Below are 13,598 nucleotides of genomic sequence, written 5' to 3'. Positions count from 1 at the left end.
ACTCGCCAAAGCCAGAACCTCTGGAAGGGTTAGGACCCAGGTAGGGCTTCTCTCCACCCCTCCAGTGTGGCATAGTTCCCTCCATCCAGTGCATTTCCTCTACTGAGGCGCTGGGTTGGTGGGGGGGGCACGCCACTAGAATCAGACACACCCAAAACATCTCCTGATTCCCATTGGACCCCTCCACCACCTCTGGACCCCACACTAAGCCTAAAGCCAACAACGGATCAAATATAGGAAAACCTCCCAACGACCTTTCACCCCAAGCCCCCAGGGCCTGTGTCACTTCCCAGAGGGCACTTTTCTACATTTCCACAAGCCTACATCCGTCCCTGAAATTTTTTTTTTTTTTAAGATATTTATTCGACAGAGAGACACACAGCGAGAGAGGGAACACAAGCAGGGGGTGTCGGAGAGGGAGAATCAGGCTCCCCGCTGAGCAGAGAGCCCAGTGCGGGGCTCGATCCCAGAATCCTGGGATCATGACCTGAGCCGAAGGCAGAGCTTAACGACTGAGCCACGCAGGCGTCCCCATCCTTAGGATTTTTGACACACGGTCCCAACACCCCCGCCCCCCCTCCCCAGCCAACTCTTCTGGGGTGTGCTCTCCGCAGTAACGCCGGGTCAAGGCAGGGCAAGAGAAAGGGCTCAAAGAACGGTTGCCCAACGGATGAAACTGGAGCCCAGGGAGCGCGAGGAACCGGGCCAAGGTCCCTCAGAGCAGGGATGACCGAGCCAGACCTCTCCCCGCCTCCCCCCTCCCCGCCCCCAGGATCCCATTCCGAGCCCGCCCTGGCCCCGCACGCCCGACCCGCGACGTCACCCGGAAGCGGCGCGTGCGGAGCTGTAAACACAACCCGCAACTCCCCCGCTCCCGTGCTCCCCAGTCCCGCCCCCGCCCGCCACGTGACGCGCCCCCGCCGGCTCCGACCCAGCGCCCGCCCCCGCTGCAGCCTCATTGGGCGGCCAGCTTTGTTTACCTTATATGGCCAGGTCCTAACACTCTGCGGCCGCCCATTGGCGGTGGCGCGGCCTCACTCACTTGACGTCATTTGGGACAGAACGATGCAAATAAACCGGGGCATTCTGGGAATAGGAGTTCGGGGCCGCCCCGGAACTGGCTCCGCCAGGTCCTGGCGCCCGCATCCGAAGGCTGAGATTTCCGGCAGAACGTACGAGATTTTGCGTGGGAAAGTGGGAGCCCCGCGGGGAGGGGACCCCGAGGCACCAGAGCTTGCCCGCCTCGCCGGCTTGTTCGGGCGCCATGCCATCCCCAAACGTTCCTCGGGTCTACTGTGTGCCTGGCCGAGCACCAGGCCGGGAAGGGACCCGCATCACGAGTGGGCGATGTGAGCTTGTGCTCGGGGCGCTGGGGAGACCGGAAGGCTTCCTGGAGGCGGTGACTCTGCAGAACCCTAAGGGGTACATTCATTCATTCAGTGAAGGAGTATTTATTGGCGCCTACTGTGTGCCAGGCATTCGGGGCTGTGCGTCCCAGTGCTTACGATTTATGCCAAAATTTCTAGGGGCCCCCTTTCCAAGTGTGCGCCCATTCAACAGAGGGATGCCAGACACACCGGGCAAAGACGCCAGCGGCCTCCGCCTTCTGGACCCCCACGAGCCTCGGTGAGGGCCTGCAGACGCGCCCGCCCGCTTCCGCACGCAGCAGGGGCAGCGTCCGGACACACCTCCCTGCGCCCCCCGGCCGGCCGCGGCGCGGGACTACATCTCCCAGCATGCCCCCGCGGCCCCGAGCCAGGCGAGGCTCGGTGAGTCAGAGCCGCACAGTAAATATTTGTATTAGCCGGAGCCGGCTCGCTAATGGTGGACGCGTGAGGCGGAGGAGCGCGGCGGCGGGAGGCAGCGGGCAGCGCGGCGGCGGCGCCATGTCCGTGAACATGGACGAGCTCAAGCACCAGGTCATGATCAACCAGTTCGTGCTGACGGCGGGCTGTGCCGCCGACCAGGCGAAGCAGCTGCTGCAGGCGGCCCACTGGCAGTTCGAGGTGCGCGGCCGGGCCGGGGTCGGGGTCCGGGTCCCTCCCGCCAACCGCGCGTGTGCGGGACGGTGTGGACACGTGCCGGTGCGCGCTGCGCCCGGGCCGGGCCGGGACCGCGCACTCGGCCAGGTGTCCCGACGGCCGCGCGCTCCGGCGGCCGGGCCTTAGCGCGCACACGCGGCGTGCGGGTCCGGCCGGGTGTCGCGGCCGCGTCTACGCGGCCCCCGGAAACGCCGCCCGCGCGGGGTGGGGGGAAGGGGCGGCCCGCCCCCCCGCGTCCCCGGGCAGTCGGGATGCAGGGACCCCCCCCTCTTTTGTTCGGGTAACGGCAGGGCGGGGCGGTGCCGCGGCCCGGACGGACAGTTGGCAGGCGGCCGGAAGGAGGACGCCCCGGGCCGGGACCGCGCGCCGCCCCCATCTCGGGAGCCGTGGGGTGGGGCGGGGAGCCCCGGGGCCAGCGAGAGCCGCCCCGCGCGAGTGGGTCTGAGGGTGTGCGTGCCCGGTGGGCAGCTCGGTGGCGCCTGTGTCCACGTACATGTGCATTTGTATTTACGCACGCGCCACGCTACGTGTGGGCATGTTGGCGTGTGTGTAAACACGCAGTCCACCCGGGGCGCGGGTGCGGGCTGTGTGTGTTCCGTGTACACACACGTCGCCGTTTTTGCAGATGGTGCCCACGCGTGTACACACATGAGTGTACCGGTGCTGTGTTGGACCCCACACTACAGCTGGGGGTGTGCATCTGTGCACCCCGCCCCAGAGGCGTGCCCAGGTGGCCGCCTCCGTGCTGGCAGGAGAATCTACCTGCACAGTGCACGGCGTGGTTTACATGGCTCAGTAGCTTCCAGTCAGCTGGGCAGGCCTCCCTGACCCATAGGGCACTAGTGCCCACGGCTTGTGCTGCCAAGAGGCCACTTGGCTTTGCCTAGCTCAACTGCCCCAGAAATAACCCAGGGTAGTATCTAGGAAAGAGGCCAGAGTCCTTGAGCTCCACCCCTCACAGGTGTAAGGTCACAGCCCAGCCAGTGTCTGTGCCCAGCCAAGGCCCAGGGGCCTGGTTTCCTGATGGGGAGCCATCCCAGGAAAGGTGTTTGGGCCTGCTGAGGGGACAGTGAGCCAGGGGATTCCAGGGCGCAGTTTCCTGAGAATGGGATGGGGATCAGAATTCCAGCCCAAAGGTTTGGACAGCCTGGGGGAGCAGTGGCCTGTCCAGCCAGGGGGATCTTTGCTCACCAACATCTACCAGAGCTTTTAGGAGGGACCGCTGATCCTTTGTGGTTCTCACACCCCAAGATGGGAGGCTGCTCGCTCTGGGCAAGTCCCTTCCCTCCTCTGGCCTCAGTTTTCTCTGCACCTCCAGTGTGGGAGTTGACCTCTAAGAAGTGAATGGCCACTCCCTCCAACCCCCACCCCCCCACCCCCTGCAGGGCCTGCAGCCCCACCCTGCAGGAAGCTCCCTAATCAGCCTGTTTGTCTCAAAGGCTAGATGTGGCAAAACTTGTAAAACCACATTCATGGCAGTTTGCTTGAGTCCCACATCTGCATACATGGTTCCCTCCCTGCCTGGGGCTGGGCAGGCAGGTGTCTGGTGGGAAGCCTTTGTGTGTCTGGACTCTCAGCCCAGCACAGAGCCCGGCACCTGCTGGACTGTCTCTCAGCCCGGGTTGGTGTCACTCCATCATGCGAATTAAAGTGTAGCTTTGAGGATTGAAATGCTGGGGAAAACTCTGTCCCCAAGAGGGGCAGGAGCGGCCTGCAGACTTGGTAGCTCTGGTGAGCCCCTGGGGTAGGAGCCATATGCTCTGGGCTCCCTGAGTCTGTTTCACAAGTGTAAAATGGAGGATATGGATACTAGGGAGGTTCACTTAAGGTGAAAATGGGATGTGAGCCCCCAAACCATAGGTCCTTGCATGAAAGTGAGTGAGGGGTTCCTCAGGGCTACCCTTCCCCTACTGTAACCTCCCCAGCAGGCTCACCGGCTGAGGGTTGACCCAGCCAAAGGCCGTGTTTTTGGGTCTTACCTTTGTGATTCAGGTGTTAATGAGGTCAGGCGGCTGCAGGGGGAAGGGGACCTGTGTGTTTTAAGTGGTGGTGCTTTAAGGCAGCAGAATGTTCTCACTGGAATTCTCACTCAGGTGGCCTTTGGATCTGCTGTTGGGAAGGAATGGTTTGGGTGCGTCGCCTGGGGCTCCCAGGTGGGAGGGAGTCCTGAGGAGGTACTTAACCCCAGCCCGTTCCCACACCCTGTTTGGGGACACTGGGGTAGGAAATCTCCAGCAGGAGATTCCCAGAAAAATTCATCTGAATCTAAAAAAAAAGCAAACCCCCAGGGCAAGCCCTGGGAGCCAGCTTGGTCTGGCTGTGCTGGGGGGGGGGCAGGGGATTGAGCTGGGTTTGGGGGGCAGGGAACCTAAAGGGGTGGCAAAGGAGGGCAGCTGGGGCTGGGCCTGGGACTTGGCACATACTCCCTCACCCAGCACTTTTGCAAGAGTAGCTGGCTCCCTTATTTTCCTCAGCACCCCTCCTGCAGGCCCCTGGCCAGGACAGACCAAATGCAGCACCTCCCTCGGGCTCCTGGAGCCCCCCTCTTGCCAGTCCCTGAGGGCCTCCACATGAGTTTGTCTCGCACAGACCTGCTCTCTGCCTCCTTTCCCACTCCCCTTCTCACCACCCTGGGTGCAGACCCCCTTCTGCCATCCTCCTGCTCTGCACCTTAAGAACATTCCAAGGGAGGCTTGGGCGAGTGGGGCAGTGAGTGCAAAACCCAGACCATCCTACGTAATTCTGGCTCTCCCAGGTGGAATGTGGATCTCAGGTTATTGCAGCAGGGGAGGGGAATCAGGAAACCACCCAGCCCAGTCTCCTTGTGGTGCAGATGGAGAAACTGAGGCCCAGATCATGGCAGGCTCCTGTGGCCAGCCAAGGAGAGGGGCAGGCGGGTCATAGACTTAACATCTGGGAGTCTTTGCTATCCCCTGGCTCACAGATGAGGAAATTGAGGCTCAGATGAGGGAGTTGCCACCCATGGAGTTGGTGACAGTCAGGCTAGAATCTCAATCTTTCCCTGTGAGACCGGGAGAGGGTGCTGCCTGCTCTGCTCCTGAGGTCACAGTGACCACATTAGGTGTGTGCGGAGCTGGAGGCCGGCCTGCCCGGGAGTCTGTAGCGCCTCCTTGGGGGGTGACAGGCACGCTCCTTCCATTCACTTCTGCTCTGTAGCCAGGCCCAGGGCCGCACCAAGCCCCAGAGATTCTGGAAACAAGGGCCTGAGGGTAATTAAATCTGGGCCTTCTTTCCACAGACGGCTCTTAGCGCCTTTTTCCAGGAGACCAATATCCCCTACAGCCACCACCACCACCAGATGGTAAGTGTCCTGCGGCCCCAGGGGTGGTGAGAGGGGGTGCTCCTGGTCCAGGGCAGGGCAGCCTTGTTCCCCCGGGGAAGCTGCAGTGGCTCTCGCTGCGGAGGGTCCTCCTTGGAGACTGCCCGGGGGTGTGGTGGGCCGGCCCGTCTCGGCTGTGCCTTCCCTCTGTGAGCCCCGAGCTAGTGGACTGTCTCGCGGAGCCAGGACGCAGCCAGCGCAGAGGCCCAGAAGCTCCCCACAGTGGCTGAGTGTGTGTCTCCTCCTCGGAGGCAGCTGGAGGCCAGGGGCCCTCCCACAAAGGGGTGCTCACCCCACCCTCTCTTGTTTTCCCCCCACAGATGTGCACTCCTGCCAACACCCCTGCCACGCCCCCCAACTTCCCTGATGCCCTCACCATGTTTTCCCGTCTCAAGGCTTCCGAGAGCTTTCACGGTGGTGGCAGTGGTAGCCCAATGGCCGCCACGGCCACGTCCCCCCCGCCGCACTTCCCCCACGCCGCCACCGGCAGCTTCGCGGCCCCGAGCTGGCCGACTGCGGCCTCGCCCCCAGGGGGGCCACAGCACCACCAGCTGCAGCAGCCGCCCCTGTGGACTCCGGCACCTTCCTCCCCAGCGTCAGACTGGCCACCCTTGGCCCCCCAGCAGGCCACTTCAGAACCAAGGGCCCACCCTGCCATGGAGGCCGAGAGATAAGGGAGGCCCCTCCCCCCTCCCGGAGGCCAGGACCCTGTGGGGCGGGGGAGAGGATGTCTCTGTGGGCCCCCTTCACCCTCCTCTGTCTGCACCCCCCGTTCCCCGGAGCCCTGGAGGGGAGAGACTGGACCTTGGTGCCAGCACACAGGCTGCCCACGCACAGACATGGATGCGCAGGCACGGGGCACCCACCTTGCATGGATTTGGTTCAGAGTTGTCTTGGTGCTGGTGGACAGAACTTCAGAGAACAAGCAGCCTTCCCCAGAGGACTTGCTCGCCCTGCCCCAGCCCAGGGGGCTGCGGAAAATCGCCACAGCAGCGGAGACTTGGCTGGCTCCTGTCTTGGAGCTCCTTGGGGGCCAGCAGGCCTAGATCCCCACCCTTGGGAATGCAGAGCCTTCTCCGCATGTGTGTGTGTAGCTGTGTCTGTATTTATATGTATGTCGCTCTCCAAGAAGCAACCTAGTTTATGGGGCAGCTGGACTTTGCATGTTAGAGTGAGCCCCCAAGCCCCTTGCCCGCCACCCCTCTCCCCAGGGCCCTGCCTCTCTCCCGCCCCCTTGTCAGCCAGCCTTGCTGTTCCCTGCACAGAAAAGAATTGTGGGAAACTCCAGGACTCTTCCCACCCATTCCCCAGCGCCTGCCTGCTGGGGCTGCCTGCATGCCTCCCCCAGAGCCCGGGGGTACCTCACACCCTTTCAATTCCCCCTTTTAACAGAAGAAAGAGTTCAAACCACCACCAGGCTCTGTGGTCTTGCCTCACATCCTGAGCTTTGCTGCCGGCTGGCTCCATGTGAAGAGGCAGGGCACCCCCAGTCCCGCCTGGCTCCACACGGTTCCTATCTGCTGCTGTCTTTCAACCACAACATGGCTCTGGAACCTTTCTGCCCATCCAAGGCTCTTCCCATGAAGTTAATTTCTGGCCTGTGTTCCCAGAATCCCTGCCTCCTGCCCATCCTTCCCCACTGTCAGGCTGGACTGATCCTGACCTCCAGGGCTAACAACTGCCTTCCCCGTCTGCTTGAGTCTCACACAGGACCTTTCTTTGTGTCTTAGGGTCCCAATGGCTGGCTACAGGCTGGACTCTGCAGGCCCAACCTCCAGTAGACATGCCGAGTAGGGCAGGGCCCTCCCCCTGGGGAGGTGCACATAGCCAACCTCTGTGCAGAGCCAGTGGGGGCTTGTGACAGGAACAGGACGAGCCCAGGGCAGAGTCCAACCTGCAGCTCAAACCTTTGGTCACTAAGGAGACTGGCAACCTAGGAGCGATAGGATCCTGGGCTCCTCTGGAGCTGGGCTGGGGCAGACACCTGCTCTCACCCCAAGGGAGAAGCCAGGGGTGCCCCACTCTGCGCACCCCCACCCCCCCCACCGGCAGCTGCCCTTGCTGGGAAAGGGGCTTCCTGGGGCAGCCTCAGCCTTGTACCTCTTGTGAGGGGCTGGGTTTTGGGGAAGGAGGGAGGCCAAGGTCTCTGCCCAACCTTCAGTACAGGCGGACCTCACTCTCTAACTTAGGATCACCTGTCCGGCGCCCACCCGGCACCTTGGTCTTCTGCGGATGACACCTGGGTTGGAGAGTTCCTTCTATTTCAGAAAGTCTCCTGCTTGACTGACATCTCTGCGCTCCCCACTGGTGGTCCTGCCCTTGCTTCCAGGGATGGGGCTGGGTCTTCTGATGAGGATGCTCCTGTGTTGGGTGTTCTCCGAGCCACTACCTGGCTTCAGCTTTGTCTCCGCCCTGCTGGACTCTGGACAGGCTCAGGGGACGACTCTGCTCTCTGGCTGTTACTGAAGACTGACCCGCTGTAGCTGTTGTTCCTGTCCTGCAATCGTGTCCTCACCTTGAACCGCCCCCCTCCCCACTTCCAGCAGCCTTCCTGGCCTTCCTCCAGGAGAAGGAACGACAGCTCTGTGAGGAGTTCTTGTGGAGAGGGGAGGGAGGGAGGGGCGGGGCAGGGTGAGGGTGAGGATGTCTTGAGCCTCCTGAATCTTCACCACAGCCTTCTGATGGGAGAAAATGCGCAGATAACTGCCACACAGCCCCCTCGAGCGGCAGGAGAGCTGCAGAGGCAAGTATGTGTTTGTGGGTTCTCAGCTCTGTAGGGGTGCGTGTGCCTGGGTTGTCCCAGTGAGCAGATGACTGGGTGGTGTGTGTGTGAGACAAGGAGACCGTGCACCATCGAGAATTTGCACTCCTGGAGGCAGAGGCTCAACCCCGGGCAGGCCAGCGGGGGGCCTGTAAATAAGCCAGCCTTGCTACTCAGAGTTTTGTTAGATGGAGGACCTCAAGCTCCACGTTGAGAGGTGTCCCTACACAACATCTCTACTGAGTGCTGATCTGTTGGAGGTGAGGTGCACTTCTGTGTCTGGGGGTCGCCATGGGCTGGCCTGGAGGCCTCAGGTGGTCACATCAGGCTGGAAAGGACCTGAGGTTCCTGTAGGTCCTGGGTTTCCAGCCTGGGCACTGTGGATATTTGGAGCTGGATTACTGTCTGCCATGAGGTGTCATGTGCTCTGGGATACTGGCCAGCATCCTGGCCCCCACCCACTACATGCCAGTAGCATCCCCCAGTTGTGACAACCGGAAGTATCTGTAGACATGGCAAAATGTCCCCTAAACCCAGGTTCCCATAGTTGGCTGCACAGCAGAGCCTCCGGGGAGCTCCGTAAAAAGACAAACCACAGACTCCTAGATCCCATGGCATCAGAGTCCCAGGGGAGAAGCCCTGACAGTATTATTTTAAACGTTCTACGGGATACTGGTTGATCAACTTCAGAATAAAAACCATTTAATCATATACCTTGAAAGGGTGAACTTTAGAGAACGCCAACTGTATGTCAGAACTGTTACTCAACTCCCAGGTGTTTGTGAGGCAGGAGCCGGGCACTCGTGCCTCCCAGTGACCGGGAGGCACCAGACTCATGACCCCAAACTTGTAGGGCATAAGGGTCCCCTGGGTGCTTGAGGCAACTGCTCTGGAGGAGGGCCCAGGAATCTGATTTTTCATCAGTGCCCTAAGCAAAGAGGGGGCAGAGAGCAGGGCCAGAGCTGGGGCTGGGGACTCCCCTAACTTCACAGCAAATGCAGAGGCCCTGTCAGGTGTGCTGGGAGCTCCTGGTCTGAGATGCTCAGACCAGGGGAAAGGCTGCAAAAGCAGGCCAGACAAACTTGAGGGGGAGGCAGAGCTGGGAACAGAGAACCTGGAACCTTCCTCAACTTCCCTAAGGCTGGAAGCTCAGACACAAGGCTGAAGGAGTTAGTAACCATCTATTACACATTAGGGTGTAAAATGGCTGGAAAGCAAAGGTGCTGGTGCATGAATGGAAGGGAAGAGACAGCCATCCTCAGCTGTCCTTGATCTCAGCGCCTCCTGGGAGCTACCCCAGCAGCACACATAGGAAACTGGCCTTGTTACTTCAAAGTGCAGCCTCTTCTGGGCATGGTCACCCCCTACCTGCCTGCCGGACTTGAGCTCAAATGACCGTTTCCAAAGTTCTGCTCTAAACACCATTTGCATCCGTGACATTGCTTGAAAGGACGATTTGAGCTCTCATTTCTGAAGACTGGACGTGGCAGCGTGTGGGATGAAGGTCTCGCTTCCCCAGGTGACAGGCAGTGGGTGTGTCTTTCCAGTCTGCTGTTAAAACACCGGAGCGTACTAACTTAGGGGTTTGCCAACGCCTAGTGCCCTGACATATGCTGCTGGGCTTGCATCATGTTCCATGTCTTTCTGAATGGTCTACCAACACTTTAAAATGAGAGTTTGCACGAAAAGCCTCACTTCTGGCTCACCTTGGACGTTTGTAACAGCTGGCCCAGGTTCCTGCAAGGCCGCAGCTGGCTGAAGCGGACTGTCACAGTGGGGACACAGCCAGCCTGCCCCTAGTCAGCCAGGCCACCCCACTGGCCACAGACGTGTGTGTCCAGTTCCTGTCTCCAAGTCGGTTGGAATCTGGAGGGACCTTGTTTTTCACCAGGAAGAGCTTCACAAGTGAAAGGCCTGCTCCGTGGGTTGGAGGGGGGCAGCTGGTGGATGAATGGAGACTCAAACGCTTTCTGCGGGCAGGCAGGGCTCCCCTTCAGACAGCTTTCAAAAGAGAAGGGCTTGTTCTCCAAGATTCTCTTGGATGAAGTGGACACTTCCAGGGCCGCTAAGGATCCCCAGGGTCTTTCGAGGGCTCTCTGAGAACACATTGTGGCCGGCAGCAGAAAACCACGCTGTCCCCAAGGCCGGCCCCCAAACCCAGCAGTGGGCGGAGCCACCATGGCTCTGGAAGTCTCTGAGGGGCTTTTATAGCAGGACTCATCTGAGGACAGATGCGAGCTTTGAGTCTGGTTACTTCCCAGGGTCAGTGTTGGGGAGGCTGCCTGGGCTGGACAAAAGGAGGTCTTTTGAACCAAGGCTACTTCCAATTCCAGCATTTGGAAGGGTCTCTGGTTGCTTAGCCACAGCTTCTGTTTGGGCAATTTATGTGTTTCAGATGCACCTCAGAATAACTCCACTCTTACCCATTCCCAGGATGGCCAAGGCCGTGTCACCGGCACAGCCCGAGGTGCTGGGAGCCTGCTGGCCGACCTCTGCTCTTCCCAAGGCCATTTCTCCTGGGGAACAAGAGCTGCACATGCTAGTGGGGTGGTTTCCTGTGGATCCTGCTGAAGCCATGAGCCAGGCAGATCTGGGACAGTTGGTCACCTTACCCCCTGTCCAGCCTGACACTGCTGCTGTGTCACAGGCCAGGAACCATGTCCCCCTGGCAAAGGAGGAGGTTGGACCCAGGACCTTCTGAAATTCCCACTCTGCGGACCCCATCCTGGTTCTGTCTGCTCCCCAAGCACATTTCCCTGCTGGGAGAGGGTGGGCTACCTTCCTGAGGCACCTGCCTGGGGGTCGGTGCAGCACCTCCCTCCCAGCTTCCTGCAGACCCCACCCTCTGGGGCTGGAATCTGGAGGGGCAAGGATTCTGCCTGCAGCTCCCATCTGGGACCAGGCCAAAGGCCAGCTTGTTCCCCCACAACTTCTATGGGGAACAGGACTGTTGTCTTCTGACACTGCTCCTGGCTGGCTGCTGGTGGTTTTCCCCACCTTCCTAAACTCTGAGGAGCCTGTCCTAATGCAAATGGTTACACAGTCACCTACCTGGGCCTCACTCCTCAATGCCTGGGCTGCAGGAACCAACTTGATTGGTTGGATTCCCTTTGTAAAACTGAAAAATGGCTGGGAAGGCAGCTTTGAGGGGCGACTGGGGATGGATAGGAGGGTCTGAAAATCGAGCCTGGATGTGTGTGGGTGCCCAAGGGTCAGGGCTGCAGGGGACAAGCCTGACATGGGATTCTTCGCCTGAGCCCGGGCCACACCTCCCTTTCCTGCCGTGGGAGGCGGTGGAAGGAAGTTGGGGCCCTCATACCCATGTACAGCACCCAAGGAGGACAGCTACTGGCCAGGGGCTGGAGAGCTGAGGCCTCCCTGAGCAAACCTGGGCAGCTCACACCACCACCCCTGTCCTCAGAACACAGGGCTAAGGCACCTCGGGACACTTTGCCATGGTGGAAAATGTAGCAGAGGCAAGAATGTCTGCTGTTGATTCTCTACTGGGACTCAGCCATGGTGGTTCTGGCTGGTGGCTCTGGGAGGCTGACCCTGGGGTGGGGGCCTGAGTAGGGACCAGCAGGTCCACTCACCCACGTGGGGCAGACAAGGCCACCCTCTAAAGAGGGCACCAGGCCAGTCACCCTCATCCACAGTCAAAAAGTGAAAGATTTTATTCTGGGGAGAAGTTGCCAAAAATACTCATCTGTGATATGGGGGTGGGTGCAGGGTCCAGGACTGCACCAGCCAGCGCTCCCTAAGGCATCTTGAACAGGTAAGTTGCCTGGGTTAGGAAAAGCTTGGCCTCATTTAGACACAGTCCTTGGAGAAAGAAAAGAGAAGTCAGGGTCTGGGAGTGGTCACCAATGAGGAACTGGGGAAAGCGCCAGGGGACCATTAGGAAGGGGGTAGGCACGCAGTGTTCCTGAACTCTGATGGCCGCCAGGCTGGGCATCTTCCTCCATGCCAGCTCCCTGGCTCCCCCTTGGTGGACCCCTGGGCAACTCACCCCCCTCCAACTCCCTTACCCACCTGGCAGTCCCAGGGGCCTCTAGTGGATGTTACGGGGGGCGGGGGCGGGTAGAATCATGTCCCAAAACCAAGCAGAGGGAAATTTTTTAGACTTTGTGTAATGTGTAGACATGTCAGAAGTTCAAAAAGCATAGAGGACACAACCAGACAGAGCCGGGGAATGGAGAGGAAGAGGGAGAGAAGTTGACAGGGAGAAGGAGGAACAAGCTGCCTAAGGGGAAGAAATCAAGCATGCATGCCCGGTGGCAGCTGCCCACTAAATGGCCATATCAGGACATTATGACCTCCTGGTCAGCTCTTTATTCCACCAAGTGCACAGGCAGTTAGCACGGGAACCAGAAGGACATCAAACAGGCGTGCGGGATTCCAGCCCTTGGTGGGAGAGAGCAGTCCCGGAATATTCCAGGGCCGCTGCTCCAAGTTCCTCATGGATTGGTCAAAAAAGTAAATATAAACAATCAGGTTTTAAAAATATCCAATTCATAACCGTAATTACTGGTAGGAATAATCAACATGAAATAATAAAAAAAAAGGATGCACACAGTAAAATTTGGTTCCCGTGAGAAAATTGGTCTTGCTAGAAACAATGGCCCCCAAAGAAAACGTCCGTGGGCAGTAGCTGTAACTGGAACTGATTCTGATAGAGTCATTTCAGCAAAATAAAAAGGAAAGTGATTGTTTTTAAAAGCATGTTAGCTGTTGTATTGAAAACTGGTCAAGGAATTATATTGGCTTAGTGAAAAATTCAATCTATAAAGCTATGTGTTCCAGGAAGTGTAGGATAAGAAGGATTGTGTTGTATTTATATGCATGAGTTAAACTAGCCCCTGGGTCAAAATGATTCCCTTATGGAGGCCCCTCCCCCACGTCCAGGGCCTCTGCACCCTCCTCAGGCCAGGCTCAGGGCCCAGTCTCTGTGGGCAGGGGGAGAGGACAGGCGGTAGGGGCGCGGGACGCAGGGCTCACGGATTGGTGGGCTCCTCGGAGGGCTGCATGCTGGCTCGGGACTCGAGGCGCAGAGCCCTTGAGTGCCGGGCGGGCCCTGGGGCCTGCTGGGGGTCCCGCCCGGATGGCGTCAGTGGGGGGAGCAGTGGCAGGGGCGGCAGCGATGGAGGCCGAGCTGGTGTCGTAGGCGGGGGGCCTGAGGCAGCCGAGCGCACGCTGGCGTGGGGGTGCAGGGCTGGGAGGGGCAGGAAAGTCGGTGATGTGTCCCAGGAACATGCCCGGGGGGCCGGATGGGATCATACCCACTAAGGAGCCGAGAAGCTACCAGACTGGAAGTGGTTTCCCACGGCTCACCCAGTCCCAGGCAGCCTAAACTCCCCGGGGGTGGGTGACCCCAGACAAATGACACCAGAAACGGACGCTGAACCCGACATGGACCTGGAGTCCAGGATCGGAGGGGGGGGGGGGGTTGCTGCGC

The 13,598-nt window shown here is 59.7% G+C and overlaps 2 protein-coding genes across 3 annotated transcripts in view; one reads left to right on the top strand and one right to left on the bottom strand.

Annotated features, from left to right (window-relative positions):
* The first annotated feature begins 1,812 nt into the window (after positions 1 to 1,812).
* UBALD1 (UBA like domain containing 1) lies at positions 1,813 to 6,795 on the top strand. 2 transcript variants are annotated; one of them, XM_044915602.1, is made up of 3 exons: positions 1,813 to 2,006; positions 5,302 to 5,364; positions 5,778 to 6,795. In XM_044915602.1, the coding sequence occupies exons 1-3, from the start codon at positions 1,887 to 1,889 to the stop codon at positions 6,054 to 6,056; spliced, it is 462 nt and encodes a 153-aa protein (XP_044771537.1). In that variant the 5' UTR covers positions 1,813 to 1,886; the 3' UTR covers positions 6,057 to 6,795. The 2 variants fall into 2 exon arrangements, with proteins under 2 accessions (XP_044771537.1, XP_021553884.1); XM_021698209.1 differs by having other exon boundaries at positions 5,703 to 6,795.
* Positions 6,796 to 13,137: 6,342 nt separating this feature from the next.
* C5H16orf96 (chromosome 5 C16orf96 homolog) overlaps positions 13,138 to 13,598 on the bottom strand; it is a 36,813-nt gene continuing 36,352 nt past the window's right edge. Inside the window, exon 17 of the mRNA XM_021698011.1 lies at positions 13,138 to 13,355. Coding sequence (XP_021553686.1) covers positions 13,138 to 13,355 — 218 coding nt within the window. The remainder of the gene's footprint in view (positions 13,356 to 13,598) is intronic.

The sequence above is a fragment of the Neomonachus schauinslandi genome, chromosome 5 (genome assembly GCF_002201575.2).
Source record: "Neomonachus schauinslandi chromosome 5, ASM220157v2, whole genome shotgun sequence".
NCBI classification, from domain to species: Eukaryota; Metazoa; Chordata; class Mammalia; order Carnivora; family Phocidae; genus Neomonachus; species Neomonachus schauinslandi.
The sequence above is the reverse complement of the archived record's forward strand: the minus strand, read 5'-3'. Positions and strand labels throughout refer to the sequence as shown.